The sequence below is a fragment of the Diadema setosum genome, chromosome 21, assembly GCF_964275005.1.
Source record: "Diadema setosum chromosome 21, eeDiaSeto1, whole genome shotgun sequence".
NCBI classification, from domain to species: Eukaryota; Metazoa; Echinodermata; class Echinoidea; order Diadematoida; family Diadematidae; genus Diadema; species Diadema setosum.
Window position 1 is genome coordinate 27,546,828 of NC_092705.1, and position 13,479 is coordinate 27,560,306.

At 37.3% G+C, this 13,479-nt stretch overlaps 1 protein-coding gene across 1 annotated transcript in view; it reads right to left on the minus strand.

Annotated features, from left to right (window-relative positions):
* Positions 1–8,865: 8,865 nt before the first annotated feature.
* Positions 8,866–13,479, minus strand: part of LOC140244629 (F-box/SPRY domain-containing protein 1-like) — a 35,169-nt gene continuing 30,555 nt past the window's right edge. Inside the window, exon 2 of the mRNA XM_072324250.1 lies at positions 8,866–9,124. Within this exon, the coding sequence (XP_072180351.1) occupies positions 8,939–9,124 (186 nt within the window). The 3' untranslated portion in view covers positions 8,866–8,938. The remainder of the gene's footprint in view (positions 9,125–13,479) is intronic.

A 13,479-nucleotide genomic window follows, 5' to 3' on the forward strand; every position in this document is an offset into this window, starting at 1 on the left:
TTGTAATTAGAAAACTCATTTACTACCTGGAAGTTGGATTATTCCTCTGATAGCATTTTAGAAGACGCTCACTCCGGAATGAACTTTTCCCTTGTCTTCTTTCTTTTTATCACTAAATACTCTCTGAAAATGGCATCCCGATCCATTTTAATATATTTTGGGGTCAAAGTTCTGCTCGCACTTTCTGTGCAGTACAATCTGTACCACAGCATTCCATACATTTTAGACTGTTTGAACAGACAGTAAGCTGTAACAGCACTGTTCACACTGAATAATTATGGCATGTTTCACTACTTTTGGAGAGCAAAAAGCCTTTTAGGTTAAAAGTTGAATTTAGGTGGAATGAAGCAATCAAAACTGCTGCAAAGACCGTCAATTTGTGCCACATTGCATTTAGTTCCATTGGACTGCTGAACAATATCTTGGAAATGATAGCTACTACCATTAAAGGGCTAAGCTATTACACAAAAGCTTCTTTTTGGATCCACATATGAAACATCTCATCTTTTCCCCTCTCCCCCCCCCCCCAAAAAAAAAAAAAAAAACCAAACAAACACAAAAAATCAAAACAAATGAAAAATTTATCAAGTGATTCCAAACTCAGTTCAAGAAATGTCTGCACTAAAAACACCTCCATAAAGAAGCAACATTACCAGTACACTAGTGCAGTAATGCACAATCCTGAATAACAACTTGGAAAGTGTTCCATACGTTTAAATTCTCTTGGGGGATAAAACTTGCCCCTTAAATCACCATTAAAAATTGCAGCATTACTGAAGGGTAAATTGTCATCCTCTGTCAAGTATACAATGGTCATGTACTTTCACTCAAAATACGTTGATTTGTTTTAGTGATATGTACATCAGTATCATATCCATCAAACATACAGTAAGTTGTAATAGCACCTGTAGTAATAAGACCACTACACGCCATAGATTCTCAACGAGTTTAATGCAATGATCGATGCTGGGTAATAATGGGGTTATGTACCACTCTGCCATCAGAGAACAGTAGAGGGCAGTATAACATTAAATCTCACACCAGTCAATTAAACATGTGACGCATAGGCTAGATGTTAATGAACTTCAAATGACCTTCTATAGTGCTATCTGGGCTGTGGGTGAAAGGACCAGGTATTGCAGTGAAGTTCATGCAAGTTGAGCGGAAGAAAGGTGTTATATTACTGAACAAAGTCTATGAATTTGAATGCCTTTCTTTATTCAAACTGATGGGAAGAGAAGTGATAATGGTATTTTTCATATTTGTTTTGAAGTGACAAGCTTTAAAAGATTACCTGGGCCCTGATTTATGAAGAGTTAAAATTGATTATAAGTCTATGGCAGCCTGTGTGGTAAGGAAATTTACAATCAATTTTATCTTTTGATAAAAACGGGGCCCTGGTACTATCCATCCCTACTTTCTTAAAGTACACTTCCAGATCATGGCATTCCCCATCTTTAAATTATGTTCTTCACTCCCAAGTGGGCTTTAACCGAGGAGGAATCCATAATAAGATTACAACAGGTCACACAAAGACATGGTCTACAGGGAAACAAATTACTATCACCAGTGCTTTTTTTGCGTGCTGACATAACTTTGCAAAGTGTACAAACTCCAATAATGACCCAGACACTGTAATTTCTTTTTGGGAGGGGAGCTTGCAATGAACAGTACTAGCAATAACTTGACTTGAGTTGATAACAACTGAGATAGTTGCAGCTGATTGGTTGTCACCCAGTCACAACCATGGAAAATGCAGTCATTCTACATTTCTACATGGTGTAAAGTGTTTTTGTGAGATGGGGAAACAGAGAGAAAGAAACACCACTGTATAATTAATATCACTTTATAATTAATTGCTAAATTCATGTTAGTTTTTAAATTTATTAACCATAATTACCTAACAACCACTTGATTAGAGAATATCCTGTAAAAAAAAAAAGAATTGATTACACATTCATCCAAATTTGATCAAAACACTTTGCAATGCACCTTTCGCAGCTTGACAAAGGGTAGGGGGTTTCTTGCATGCACTGGCGTCAGACTTAACAATCGCACACATTGTCAACTGCTGGTCTTGCTGTTTTCAAAAGAGTGTTCACGCTCATATTCCATGACATCCCATTTTTGTTTGTTTGTTTGTTTTGCTTCTATAGTGCAACAAAACATCTCAAATGGCTTAAAGAATTATACTTCACAGAGAAAAGCTGCATGGAATGAAATCCTAGGACACGAAAGTAACAGATTTGCAAAATTTCGAGTGAAATCAGACAAATATTGAAATACTTATGACAGTCTGAACATCAAATCGTCAAACACAACTTACTACATGACCTTTGACATAGCTGTCTGTCATGTGACCATGACATCACCAACATAGAGGTATTCCTTTTACTCTTGTACACAAACAGACCAGATATGCCCTCATCGCATTCATTTAACCCAACACTTGCAGGAGTCTGATAGGACATGCAGAAGGTCTAGTAGGATTCTAGGAACTGGTAGGGAACTGGTTAAGGAGTCGACCTCCTTTCTTCGTTGATGATATGCAATTATACAACATCGTACAGATGTACAGTGAGAATTGTGACTTTTACAACAATGTAAAAGCAGTAATACTTTTTATATCCTTACTGACATTTGCCTGGTCGCAACACTCTTAATATTCAGGCAATATCGGTCCAGAATTTTACCTGTCTCTCGCGACAGTCTCACTAAACTCATGGAATATCTCTCTTAATGGTCTATTCTTGTTTGAGCACTTGAAATATTAGATTCTTCCGAGTCCACTAGAGACCCATTTCTACCCAAGCCATCCCGGCACAGAAGTGAAAAATGTAAGGAAGTTTTGGGTCAAATTCATCCCTTAAGTCTAACCACTACAAATTGCAGTTCATCTTTATAGCAAACACAAAAAGACAAAAACTAAAGCTCATAGCGAGGACATCAGCTCATCACGGAATCAAATATCATATTTAAAGGGAAGATAAACCCAAAGAGCAATGTGGATTGAGTGAAAGCAGCAACATTAGCAGAACACATCAGTGAAAGTTTGAGGAAAATCGGACAATCGATGCAAAAGTTATGAATTTTTAAAGTTTTGATGTTGGAACGGCTGGATGAGGAGACTACTAGAGGTTATGACGTATGAGTGGACAACAATACAAAGAAAATATAAAGCAAATTCAACAAAAATTCACTTTTCTAGAATTATGAAAGAGCAATGGACCAACCGCTTTCAGCAAGCAGAGGGAATAATTGCTACCCTTAACATATGTCAATATCAAGTTGATGGAATTTGTAATTTTCATGAAAAATTGATTTTTGCAGAATTTTATTTATATTTTCTTGGTATTGTTGTCCACTCATACGTCATATCCTCTAGTAGTCTCCTCATCCAGCGGTTCCAACACCAAAACTTTAAAAGTTCATAACTTTTGCATCGACTGTCCGATTTTCTTCAAACTTTCACTGATGTGTTCTACTATTGTTGCTGCTTTCACTCAATCCACATTGCTCTTGGGGTTTATCTTCCCTTCAACCAAATCTTAAAAACTAAGATTCTCAACCACAGATATTAAAACCATCAAATGAACTTACATTTGCACAAATTATACAAAGAAGAATTCCCAAACACCTCGTTCTGCCTATAGCATCGTACATCCAGTGAATCAACAAAATACAATTTTCCAGAAGGTAGTCAAGAGAAAAGTATACATCTGCAATAAAGTCCATAGAATTCTCACAGAACAAAAAGAAATATTTTTTTTTTTTGTTAGAACAAGAATCTTTTTCAAATATATATATATCTGCTTTCAAGACATATTCATTTCATCAAAACTTCTAGCATAGACTTCCATTATCATTTTGTATACAAATGTAGCAAAGTAATGACACTTGGCCAATGCAATGTACACATACAGACATGCAGCAGACAGATTCAAACCAACATACACAAAGGACAATCATATCTCGACAAACTTTACAAAAAAAAAAAATCTTGCCCTGTTCTATTTTCCTATCACGCAGGTGATGAAAGAGTAGACTCTTAATTCACTTCTGTAGAAACGACATCTTTACAAACAGATTGAAATTTTGTTATTGAGGTATATTATCTGTCACAGTGAGAGAAGAAATATCTCAAATATATAAATATATGTAAATATATATATATATGTATGTATGTATCATATATCACATCACTGACATTTTGTAAAAGAGACAAGTTTGTGCAGAGCAGAATAAGAGGCCACTCATGTTGTGTGTTGGTAGTCTCCCGTAATGTATACCCTCTCATAAAAATACAAAGAAGAGAAGTTTTCTTTGTATACACATCCAGTGTCTATGCAGTCCCACAGCTTACAATGAATTGTTCACAGAACACAATGCTTCATTTCATTCACAGATTTTTAATTTGTCAATTTTTTCTTCTGCAGAATAATGACAACTGTCTTACCCCGCCCCTTTTCCCACCAGTAAACTGTAGGGTAATGCAAAATTTAGTAGCTCTTAACCCTACCTTGCATGTGCTGTCTTGAATAAAAGGCAAAAATCCTACATGAAATAAAACAGCGCTAACATGTGAATCATCTGCATTTGCATTTTTGTAGCATGGTAACATTAAGACTATTTACCCTCATAGCTGAAGGTAATTTGCAATTGACAGAATACTCTGACAACCTGCATTTTTTAAACAAGCTATTCCTACAATTTTTGTTTGGAGAATACCTCCCTTCATATTGATGAATTCTAGAAAATCTCACAATGAAAAATGCCTTAGCATCGTTTGAACAAGAAAGACGGTACAGCGTTTAGAATCTCCCGCAGACTTAAAACACATGCCTCAATATCCACCACAATCTTCTGCTCACAACATAAGACACAACTTTAGATGTAATTTTTGATATATCACTGAGAAGACTCTTACACTCATGACAGCATATCAAATCAATAGTTAAACTCACAATTCTTCCTCATTCCACAGGCAGTTGTATCAATATGCCAAAACCTCTTTCTCGCTACCACAAAGTCAATTTCAACTTCCTCCTGAGTAGAAGGTTCCCAGGCACTAACAGACCCTAGCAAGCTTGCATTGCTACTGCACTACTATCTAATCATCAACAAGTGTGGTTCAGAAAAAAACCCCAAACAATAACCCAATAACTTTCAGATGCAGAAGGGCATTAACTTGCAAACTTACAAATGTTGACTTTAAGCCCCCGTGTCTCTAAAGTGTTGAATTTTACCATGACACAACTTTGCAAAAACAGGCGTAGACTCATAACTAGGAGAGAATGCGTTCAAACTCATTAGGTAGTTATCATTACGTCAATGTGGAGTTATAAATATGTCAAGAAAAGGTGAAACGGCAAAGCTTAAATAATTCTTTTCACTATCTACCTTCCTGCCTACACATTATCCATAAATACCCTCCAAAATGGATGACAGCCCTAGGTTGGAATCATCAAGGCAGACACAATGGGGAATGGAGATCATTCCGTCCTCGACATAAGGATGTGTATTAAGGCGGGTGACAGATTGAACCCAGGACCTCTAGTTAAAGATCCCGGGGCCAAAACCACTACACCACATCCACAACCTCCTCCTGGTGTATCATTCCTCCTCTAAGGTGCTTTGAAAGATATATAGGACTGCCCCCTTTTACCATTCTAAATCCCTACAGTGCTATTAGTCCAACATATCACACAATGCAAAGTACATAGTGAACCTTCATTATAAAGACACGCCCCTTTTAAAAAGGTGTTTGTGTGTTTGTTTAATGGGAAAGGGAATCCCCTTCCTCACATACCGTACAAAAATTCATCAGTTCATACACCTATACCATTTATGATACAATTTCTTGTCGAAAGTGAAATTTGGAGTATTTACAGGAATCCTTACAGGAATCCTTACAGGTGCAATACAGGATGTTTGCTTGTTTTTGGCATATTATCTTGAATAGTTTCACTAAAAAATGAGAGGAGTTGATGTGCACACATTGGCAGTGGATTGACATGGTTTGGCAATAATTCTTGCATGGAATTGATGAATACTAACTGTAATTTCTTGTTCATTTGGAAGTTGACTTACACTCGAAAATGGCTAAATCAACAGAGAGACGTGATTGAGTTAACAAATTGACAAATATAAAAAAAAAGGAATATTTTCACATATTAATTAATTCAGTCTAATGGATAAAGTGTGTTCTGGGCTCTATCTGTGGTTTACTGTTCATCTTATAAGAGACAGCTACAGCAAGGGCCAAAAAAAAAAAAGAGAGTTGGAAACTGTGTTGGACAGTATGTCACCACTTTGGCAGAAGACATTATTATACACATGGTGTCACACTGGATTTGTGATAAAAAAGTGAAAGTCTGTCCTTAAGGAACATACCTGATTGGACAGTGCTAGACAAACGTAATAATCCTAGTACTAAAATCTGCACAATAGTTGTGAGCTTTATTGATTTTGTCACTCTTAGCACACGTGGGAAAAATTCAAAGTTTCATTTGAAGTTGATGGCAATCAATGGCAGAATTTACTTCAGAGTGAATCATTTGGAAGGACAACTCAGGACTTTGGTGAACACTGCTGCAAAAATCTGGCAAATTTTAAGAAACTTACAAAAATCTGAATGGAAATTATGTCACTTAAACATGGCATCTGAATGGCAGACACACATCTTAGTCACACTCACATGTCTTGGGTAGCCCTCCTATATTTGCCTTGTCTGTAAGGTCAGGAAAACACACAGTTTTGTTAGTTTTTGCCCTGTACTCTGAATGATGAAAATTACTTTCTATGTCATGATGGTTGTATACAGACAGGAGCCTACTGATCTGTTTCCTAAAAAGAAAAAATGTAACATCATGGATATCTACCAAACATGGAATATTTCTCCAATAATGTTGTGGTTATCTGAAACAACCTTGTTGCTGATCGGTGGCATATTTGGACAAATCATTAGCATTCTCGATGCAACACATTTTCTTATCACTAATCTGATCCTGATGAAGGTTTTATTGCCACATCTTTCTGTTTATTACAAGCTACCCTATATTCAACGAGCAAATTGTTGACATCAAATTGATGGTTGATACTCTGTCACTTAATTACACTTGATTTTCTGTTGCTCTTCCATGAAATGAATGAATTTGCTTCATTTTCATATCCAGTCCCATACAAGTAGCTTTAAAAATATTTTTAGATTCAAATTAAAACAATTAGGCAGGATTAAAGTGGGACTACCTTCCGTATCATGATGGAGACTGTATTTCATTTCAATTTGGGAGAAATTGCTTGATGCCCAACTGCACTCGACCTGTTATATCAGGTCACTCGGAGCACTGATAACCACAAATCTCTCCTAATACTCTCTATATTCACAGCTGGGTGATGTAATTTACTGAGGCGCATGCATAAATCTTTCAAATTGGGGGCTGAAATTGACAGAGATTCATTTCTCTGGTAATAGAAAGTATTAAACATTTTATTGTTTTTGGTGAAATCAAAATTTCTATAATAGTTCTGAATGGAAATATGTAATACTGACAATTGGATTGCATTTGCGGCTCTCAAATCTACATTTATGTCAAATGCGTCACAAATGTACCGCCTGCGGTGGACGGTGGTAGAATCAGCACAACTGTTGCATTGGATGGCAAGATTGTGAATAATTCATGGTCAATTCATTTTCAACATACGGAAAGTGGACAGCAAAGCTTTTATGGGAAAGAAGAGGAAATAAGAGCTTACTGTCCTTTTGTAGTTATCACTTTGATTGAGAGAAGGTATGGAATGAATTTCAGCCTGATTCTCAACTTCAAGACTAAAGTGTATTTTTAGAAATTGCCGTCATTGCGAGCCGTAAATTCAATACTGCACTCATAAAATGTGAACCATTTCTATAAACCGCAACTCTGAAGTTTGACAAATGTTTCTACAATCAAACATTTCGTATACTCTCAAAAAAAGAGTTGCTTGTCGGAAAAAAGTGCCTTTGTTTTCTTTGTCACAACATCAGTTTATCAATCTTTATGAACATAAGAAATCATAAAGTAAAATAAAGAAATACCAATAAATGTGCAAAAAGAGGCATAAGCGTACAAAAAAAAAAAAAAAAAAAATAGAACTACCAGGATTAAATCTGTGATGAGATACCAGTATCTCTTTCTTTTCCTTACATTAGACTATCGTACTAGACGAGTTATGAAACATATGTTCCGAACATGCTCACATCTGATCCATTTATTATGATATTCAGGTTTTAACAGCCACCAGGATCAGAAAACGGACTGTTCCCTGCTACAAGTATCATCATAACGAACAGGTACCACACTAGATAATGGCTAGCTATGCACCATGGCTACAACATGAGCTTTCGGGAATCATTTTTTTTTTTTTATAGTGGTGTCATAGCAGGGGGTTTGCAGGTGCTAAGCACACATCGGCTAGCTGCGCAAAGGAGTTGGATGCAGATGTCTTGCTCGTCTCGTTACCCTCCAAGAGAAGCCATCTCCATGGCAACAAGCCCAGTCGCTGGCAGCTTGGACGACTCTCCCGGACTCTGCCCGCATCATTACACCCGCAGAATATACATAGTGGATGGAGTCTCACCCTGTCCTGCCTACAATCTCTGTACTTCGTCATCGGCAAAGATCGCCCGCCCGTTGCGGTCGTCTGGTAATCCTGGCAAACGACGGCGGTCGAGTTTTGGCACTTGAGTTCTGCAATGCCGGATGTGTGACTCTCGCAACCATAGCAACGACTCTCCTCCCCCTCTTCACACACTGTGATAAAAAAGTTCTATATCGATATGACTATGTACACAATGATTACTTGTTGAATGCTAAAGTATTTGCTATGAGTTCTTCTCTTGTTCTGCTTCTGCATTCCCCCGTTTGGTGTCGTAAGAAGAGTTTGTTTTGTGAAGCATTCGTCATCCATCCACAGGCTCCCCGAGGTATACCATGGTGACTTCCGTGTTGCCGTAGACAGCGGAGATTGATGGATACAGCTTCTCGTTGGGCAGGCCCCGGAAAGCCACGCCCAGGAACTCGTAGCCACGCTCAAAGGCCAAGTAGTTGTCTTCGCAGTCAAGAATTACCCGGATTTTCTCTCCCACCTTTGAAAAGGGATTAAAGAAGACAAAAAAAAAAAAAGATGAAATGAGCATTGACAAGCCACAGCGTGTGCATCAAAATCAGACAAAGTAAAAATGTGCAACAATTTCACGATGTACATGAGACAGATTATGAAATGGGAGAAAAAAAGAAAGACAAATTGTTTGAAATGAGTGTTGAGAGATTATCACTTATGGCACTAGCAGACCGAGTCATGAAATCCAAACCACTTTACTAGAAACAGTATGAAGTGGTTGCATCATAACAGTATTTTGCCAGCAAGAAGTACAGATGTCTGAGAAACAAAATGGAATTTACAAATAAGCTAATCAAAGTCTAAATTTCATAATTTCATGAAAATATAACATAATATTAAAACAGAAAAATTGCTATATCAGCTCCGAAGTGGAATATGACAAGTTGCATCCTTACTGTCATTATTAGAGTCATTGCAAAATGTTCTTCACTCTCCCTCTCTCTCTCTCAGTATGGATGAGTTCTACTTCTGTTCACCATAAAAGACAATTTATGATTTTTCTTGAAAACTGATCATTTAAAGGGATGGTATAGTATTGGTGGAGATGAGGATTGGGCTTTTAACTTTTTGCGAGATATCAAGAAACAGCTTGTGAAATAGTACATAGTATGCCATTCTAAGAAGAATTCAAACCTTATTTGATGAAAATTGGTTTTGGAATGGCTGAGACATCCTAAAACAAAGTGATTGTAATAAAAGGTGGATCCCACCTTTTATTAGGAATGCTCTGTTTTGGGTATCTCAGACATTTCATAACCAATTTTCATCAAATAAACATTCAGTTCCTCTTGGAATTACATGCTCTTTCATATTTCATGAGAGGTTCCTCATTATCTCACCCAAAATTGTTGGAAACCTGAAGTTAGGTTTCTACCAAAACTATACAATCCCTTTAAATAAAACTCTCCTTAAACTATCATGGCTTATTACAAACTATGGGAGTGTATGACACAAATAACTTCCATTCTTTTTTTTTTTTCCTTTGCCACAGATCAGCAAAAACTCATCATTCCAATACATGACACATAGAGTGTATGCTGACAGTAATGGCAGAGAGTAATAGACTCTCAATGTTCAACTGCACATTCCTCGTTCTTGAAATGCTGTGACCCTTGATACTTGTGCCTTTAAGAGGTTAATGTCCAATGACTGTGACAATATGCCCTTTGCACAAAATACCGTAAATTCCCAGCCTACGCACTACTGCATGTGTTGGAAATACCAGCACAAATACCAGAGTAGTCTGGAACAGATTTTATGTTGTGTTTCAGAGTGTATGTTCAAGTATCTCCCAGGCTCATCATAGTAATGGCACAATATTTAAAGGAGACCTCCGGATGATTTTCAGATTTTTGCATTTAAACAACTATAAATTAGTTATACTGAGGACAGAGTTTCAGAATTTATGATAATCCAGATGAAAAATAAGAATATTTTCAAAACTTAGAACAAATTGCAATGAACAAGGATGATGACATGGCAGAGTCACCATAAGAATGCATGAGTTGGGGCTCAAGGAAGTAGAACAAAAGAAGAAGGCATGCATAGATTATACACAGGTGAACTCGCAAGCAAGCGGTATTGTAATGGGAATTACACTGCTACATTTCTGAAATATGTGAACCTCCTATGTCATCATCCTTGTTCAGTGTAATTTGTTTAAGGTTTTTTAAAGTACTGTTTCTCTGCTCAAGAACCACAATAAATTCAACAAATCTATACGTGGAGTTGTTGATTTATGTACTACATGATGTGAAATTATGAAAATCGTCTGGAATGTCCCTTTAACTGCAAACAAGATGGAGAGGTAGAAATGTGAAAAATTATACTAATACTGGTACAAAACCATGAATAGCATCCTGCAATGAGGTCTGCTCAAACTGAGATATGGTACGACATCACACATTGTCTGAAAGAATTCTGTTGGAGTAAAAATTCCTCATGTCAGAAAGAAAAGCCTATAGTCAGAATGGAAATACATGCATGTAAAATGTGACACTACTGATATCCTTTGTAGCATTTCGGTGAAACTTCAATGCCAGGAAAGGTGCATCTAACATCTTTGATGGAAGAATTTACAATCGTATAGCTGACAGGGAGCAAAGATACTGTAAAAGTGACACATTTTTGCAGTGTAGAAATTAAAAAAAAATTTGCGTGACATACAACTAACGCAAAAATAAAAGCACACAATTTTTGTTTTTTGCTTGTTACATGTGATACAATATTATATTCTGATTCTGAAGAAGTACAAGTCCATGCACACTTCATCTTTCCATCTGCAAATATAACTTGGAAGAAAATTTTCACTTTTACAGTTAATCTATACAAAATTTGTGACCATTCCCTCTGTCCCTGAATCTTATAGTATATCATATAGCCAGTAATTATCTAATACTACAATTTCCAACCATTTATTCAAACGTTAGTCCGTGTTTTAATTGATAATAAAACAGAATTTGATTAAACGTGTTATCTACAGGAGATGTGAAGATGTTAATATCACTGTGCACTGCTGTAAGACTTTTAAGACATACATACACGTTATGTGTATTTTCTATGTGTACCTTGATATGTATGTGTGTATACATATGTGTAAAGTGTGTATGCATGTGTGTGTGTGTGGGGGGGGGGGGGTCTGTGAATACACACGTTCACATACATGTATACCTGAAAGGGAGAATTGTCCAGAAAAAATATCAAATGCTAAATTTAATGATAGGGGCAGGTGCATGCCTAATTGTACATGATACTACAAATCTATCTATTCTGTATGACACACTCATATGAACCAATATTAGAGTGTGTGTATGTGTGTGTGTGTGAATAGTTACACAAAAAACGTGGGGGCTTGTCTAGGAGGAATGTTAAATGTGTTTGATACAGTAGGGGTAGTACAACCCCTGATTCTACACAATTAATCCATTTATTTTCGATGACACATTCTTGTAAATCCAATAATACACACACATATACACACCATGCGGTCATTACATACTGGCAACCATGCACTCATGCGTACAGTTTTTTTTCCCCCCGTAATTCACTGTACGCAGAGTGACTGTTCACAGCAGAGTACAATATTGGCACGCACAGCAGGCTGCCATAGATTATGTGTGCACGCTGGCACGACTCCTCTGAATGAGGTTGGCGTTGCCATGTACCAATCAATGGCTCCAAACTATGTAATGAGACGTATGGATCACAACCAACACCACCAAAAAAATCCCATGATGGTATATTACGCACATTTTCTATCTCCGCAGCATCCTTCCCTTTAAAAAAAAAATTGCTTTCTACATGAACAAACCATCTTGTTGTGATGGTACAACAACTGTATATTCTCACTGAATTATTACTTTTAAATCCTATCCATAATACCTGCCAAGATATTGTCATAAATCAAGAGTGAAACAGTTTAATACTTTCATACTTATATTCAAGTATATAATTTTATACTCTCATGAACAATCAGTGTCTTCTTTATGCATGAAAAAAAAAAACGAAATCAATGCATCTTGGGTATTCTCATTACATGTGGTAAACTATGGGCAGTCTTTCTTTCATCCCTAGAGAAGGCTCACAAATATGTTACACATGTTTTTCCAACCTCAAACTCTGATTGCTTTTTCTGTACATCTGCTACGGTAGATTCTCTTGATAAAAACATCAGCTTTTTTGCTTTCTTGCATCACTGAGTATGATTGTTCACTAAATATCACGCAGATGAAAAATACTCCTTACAGTATGGTATTGCAGCTATTTTTGTAATGTCTGTCAACAAAAAACAGAAAAATCTCAGAAATGCTCTCTGGCGATACTGGCTGACATCATTCATTGACACGCAAAATTATCTGCCAGCAGATGTAGGCGAGAAAGTGGGGGGGGGGGGAGGGGTAAAGATGTTGGGGAGGGAAAAAACACTCTTGCATGCTGGGTGATGATTTGGAGGATTAATTGCGCCGCGACCTTCACATGAACCCCGTGATGGTCCTACCTGTGTGGGGGACTTGCATCAGCGGAGAGAAGAGAGGAGAACTGAGGGGATAGAGCGGAGAGGGATGGGGCAGGGGAGAGGGGGAGATAGAGGAGCGGAGCGGTGGATCACCGTGCCATACCAGGTCATGTTTTCGCAATCTGAGGAGTGATTTCTAGCGGGGGGGACGGAGGCGTTAGTCACCCTCATCGTGCTTGTCATCGCAATCATCCGACCCATCATCAACCCCCGTGGTGGTGGCGAAGATGAAAATCGAGAAAACATCCACATCTTCAAGTGTCCCGTATTACGGCCAATCACTCGCTTTTTCGCGTCTTAACCCT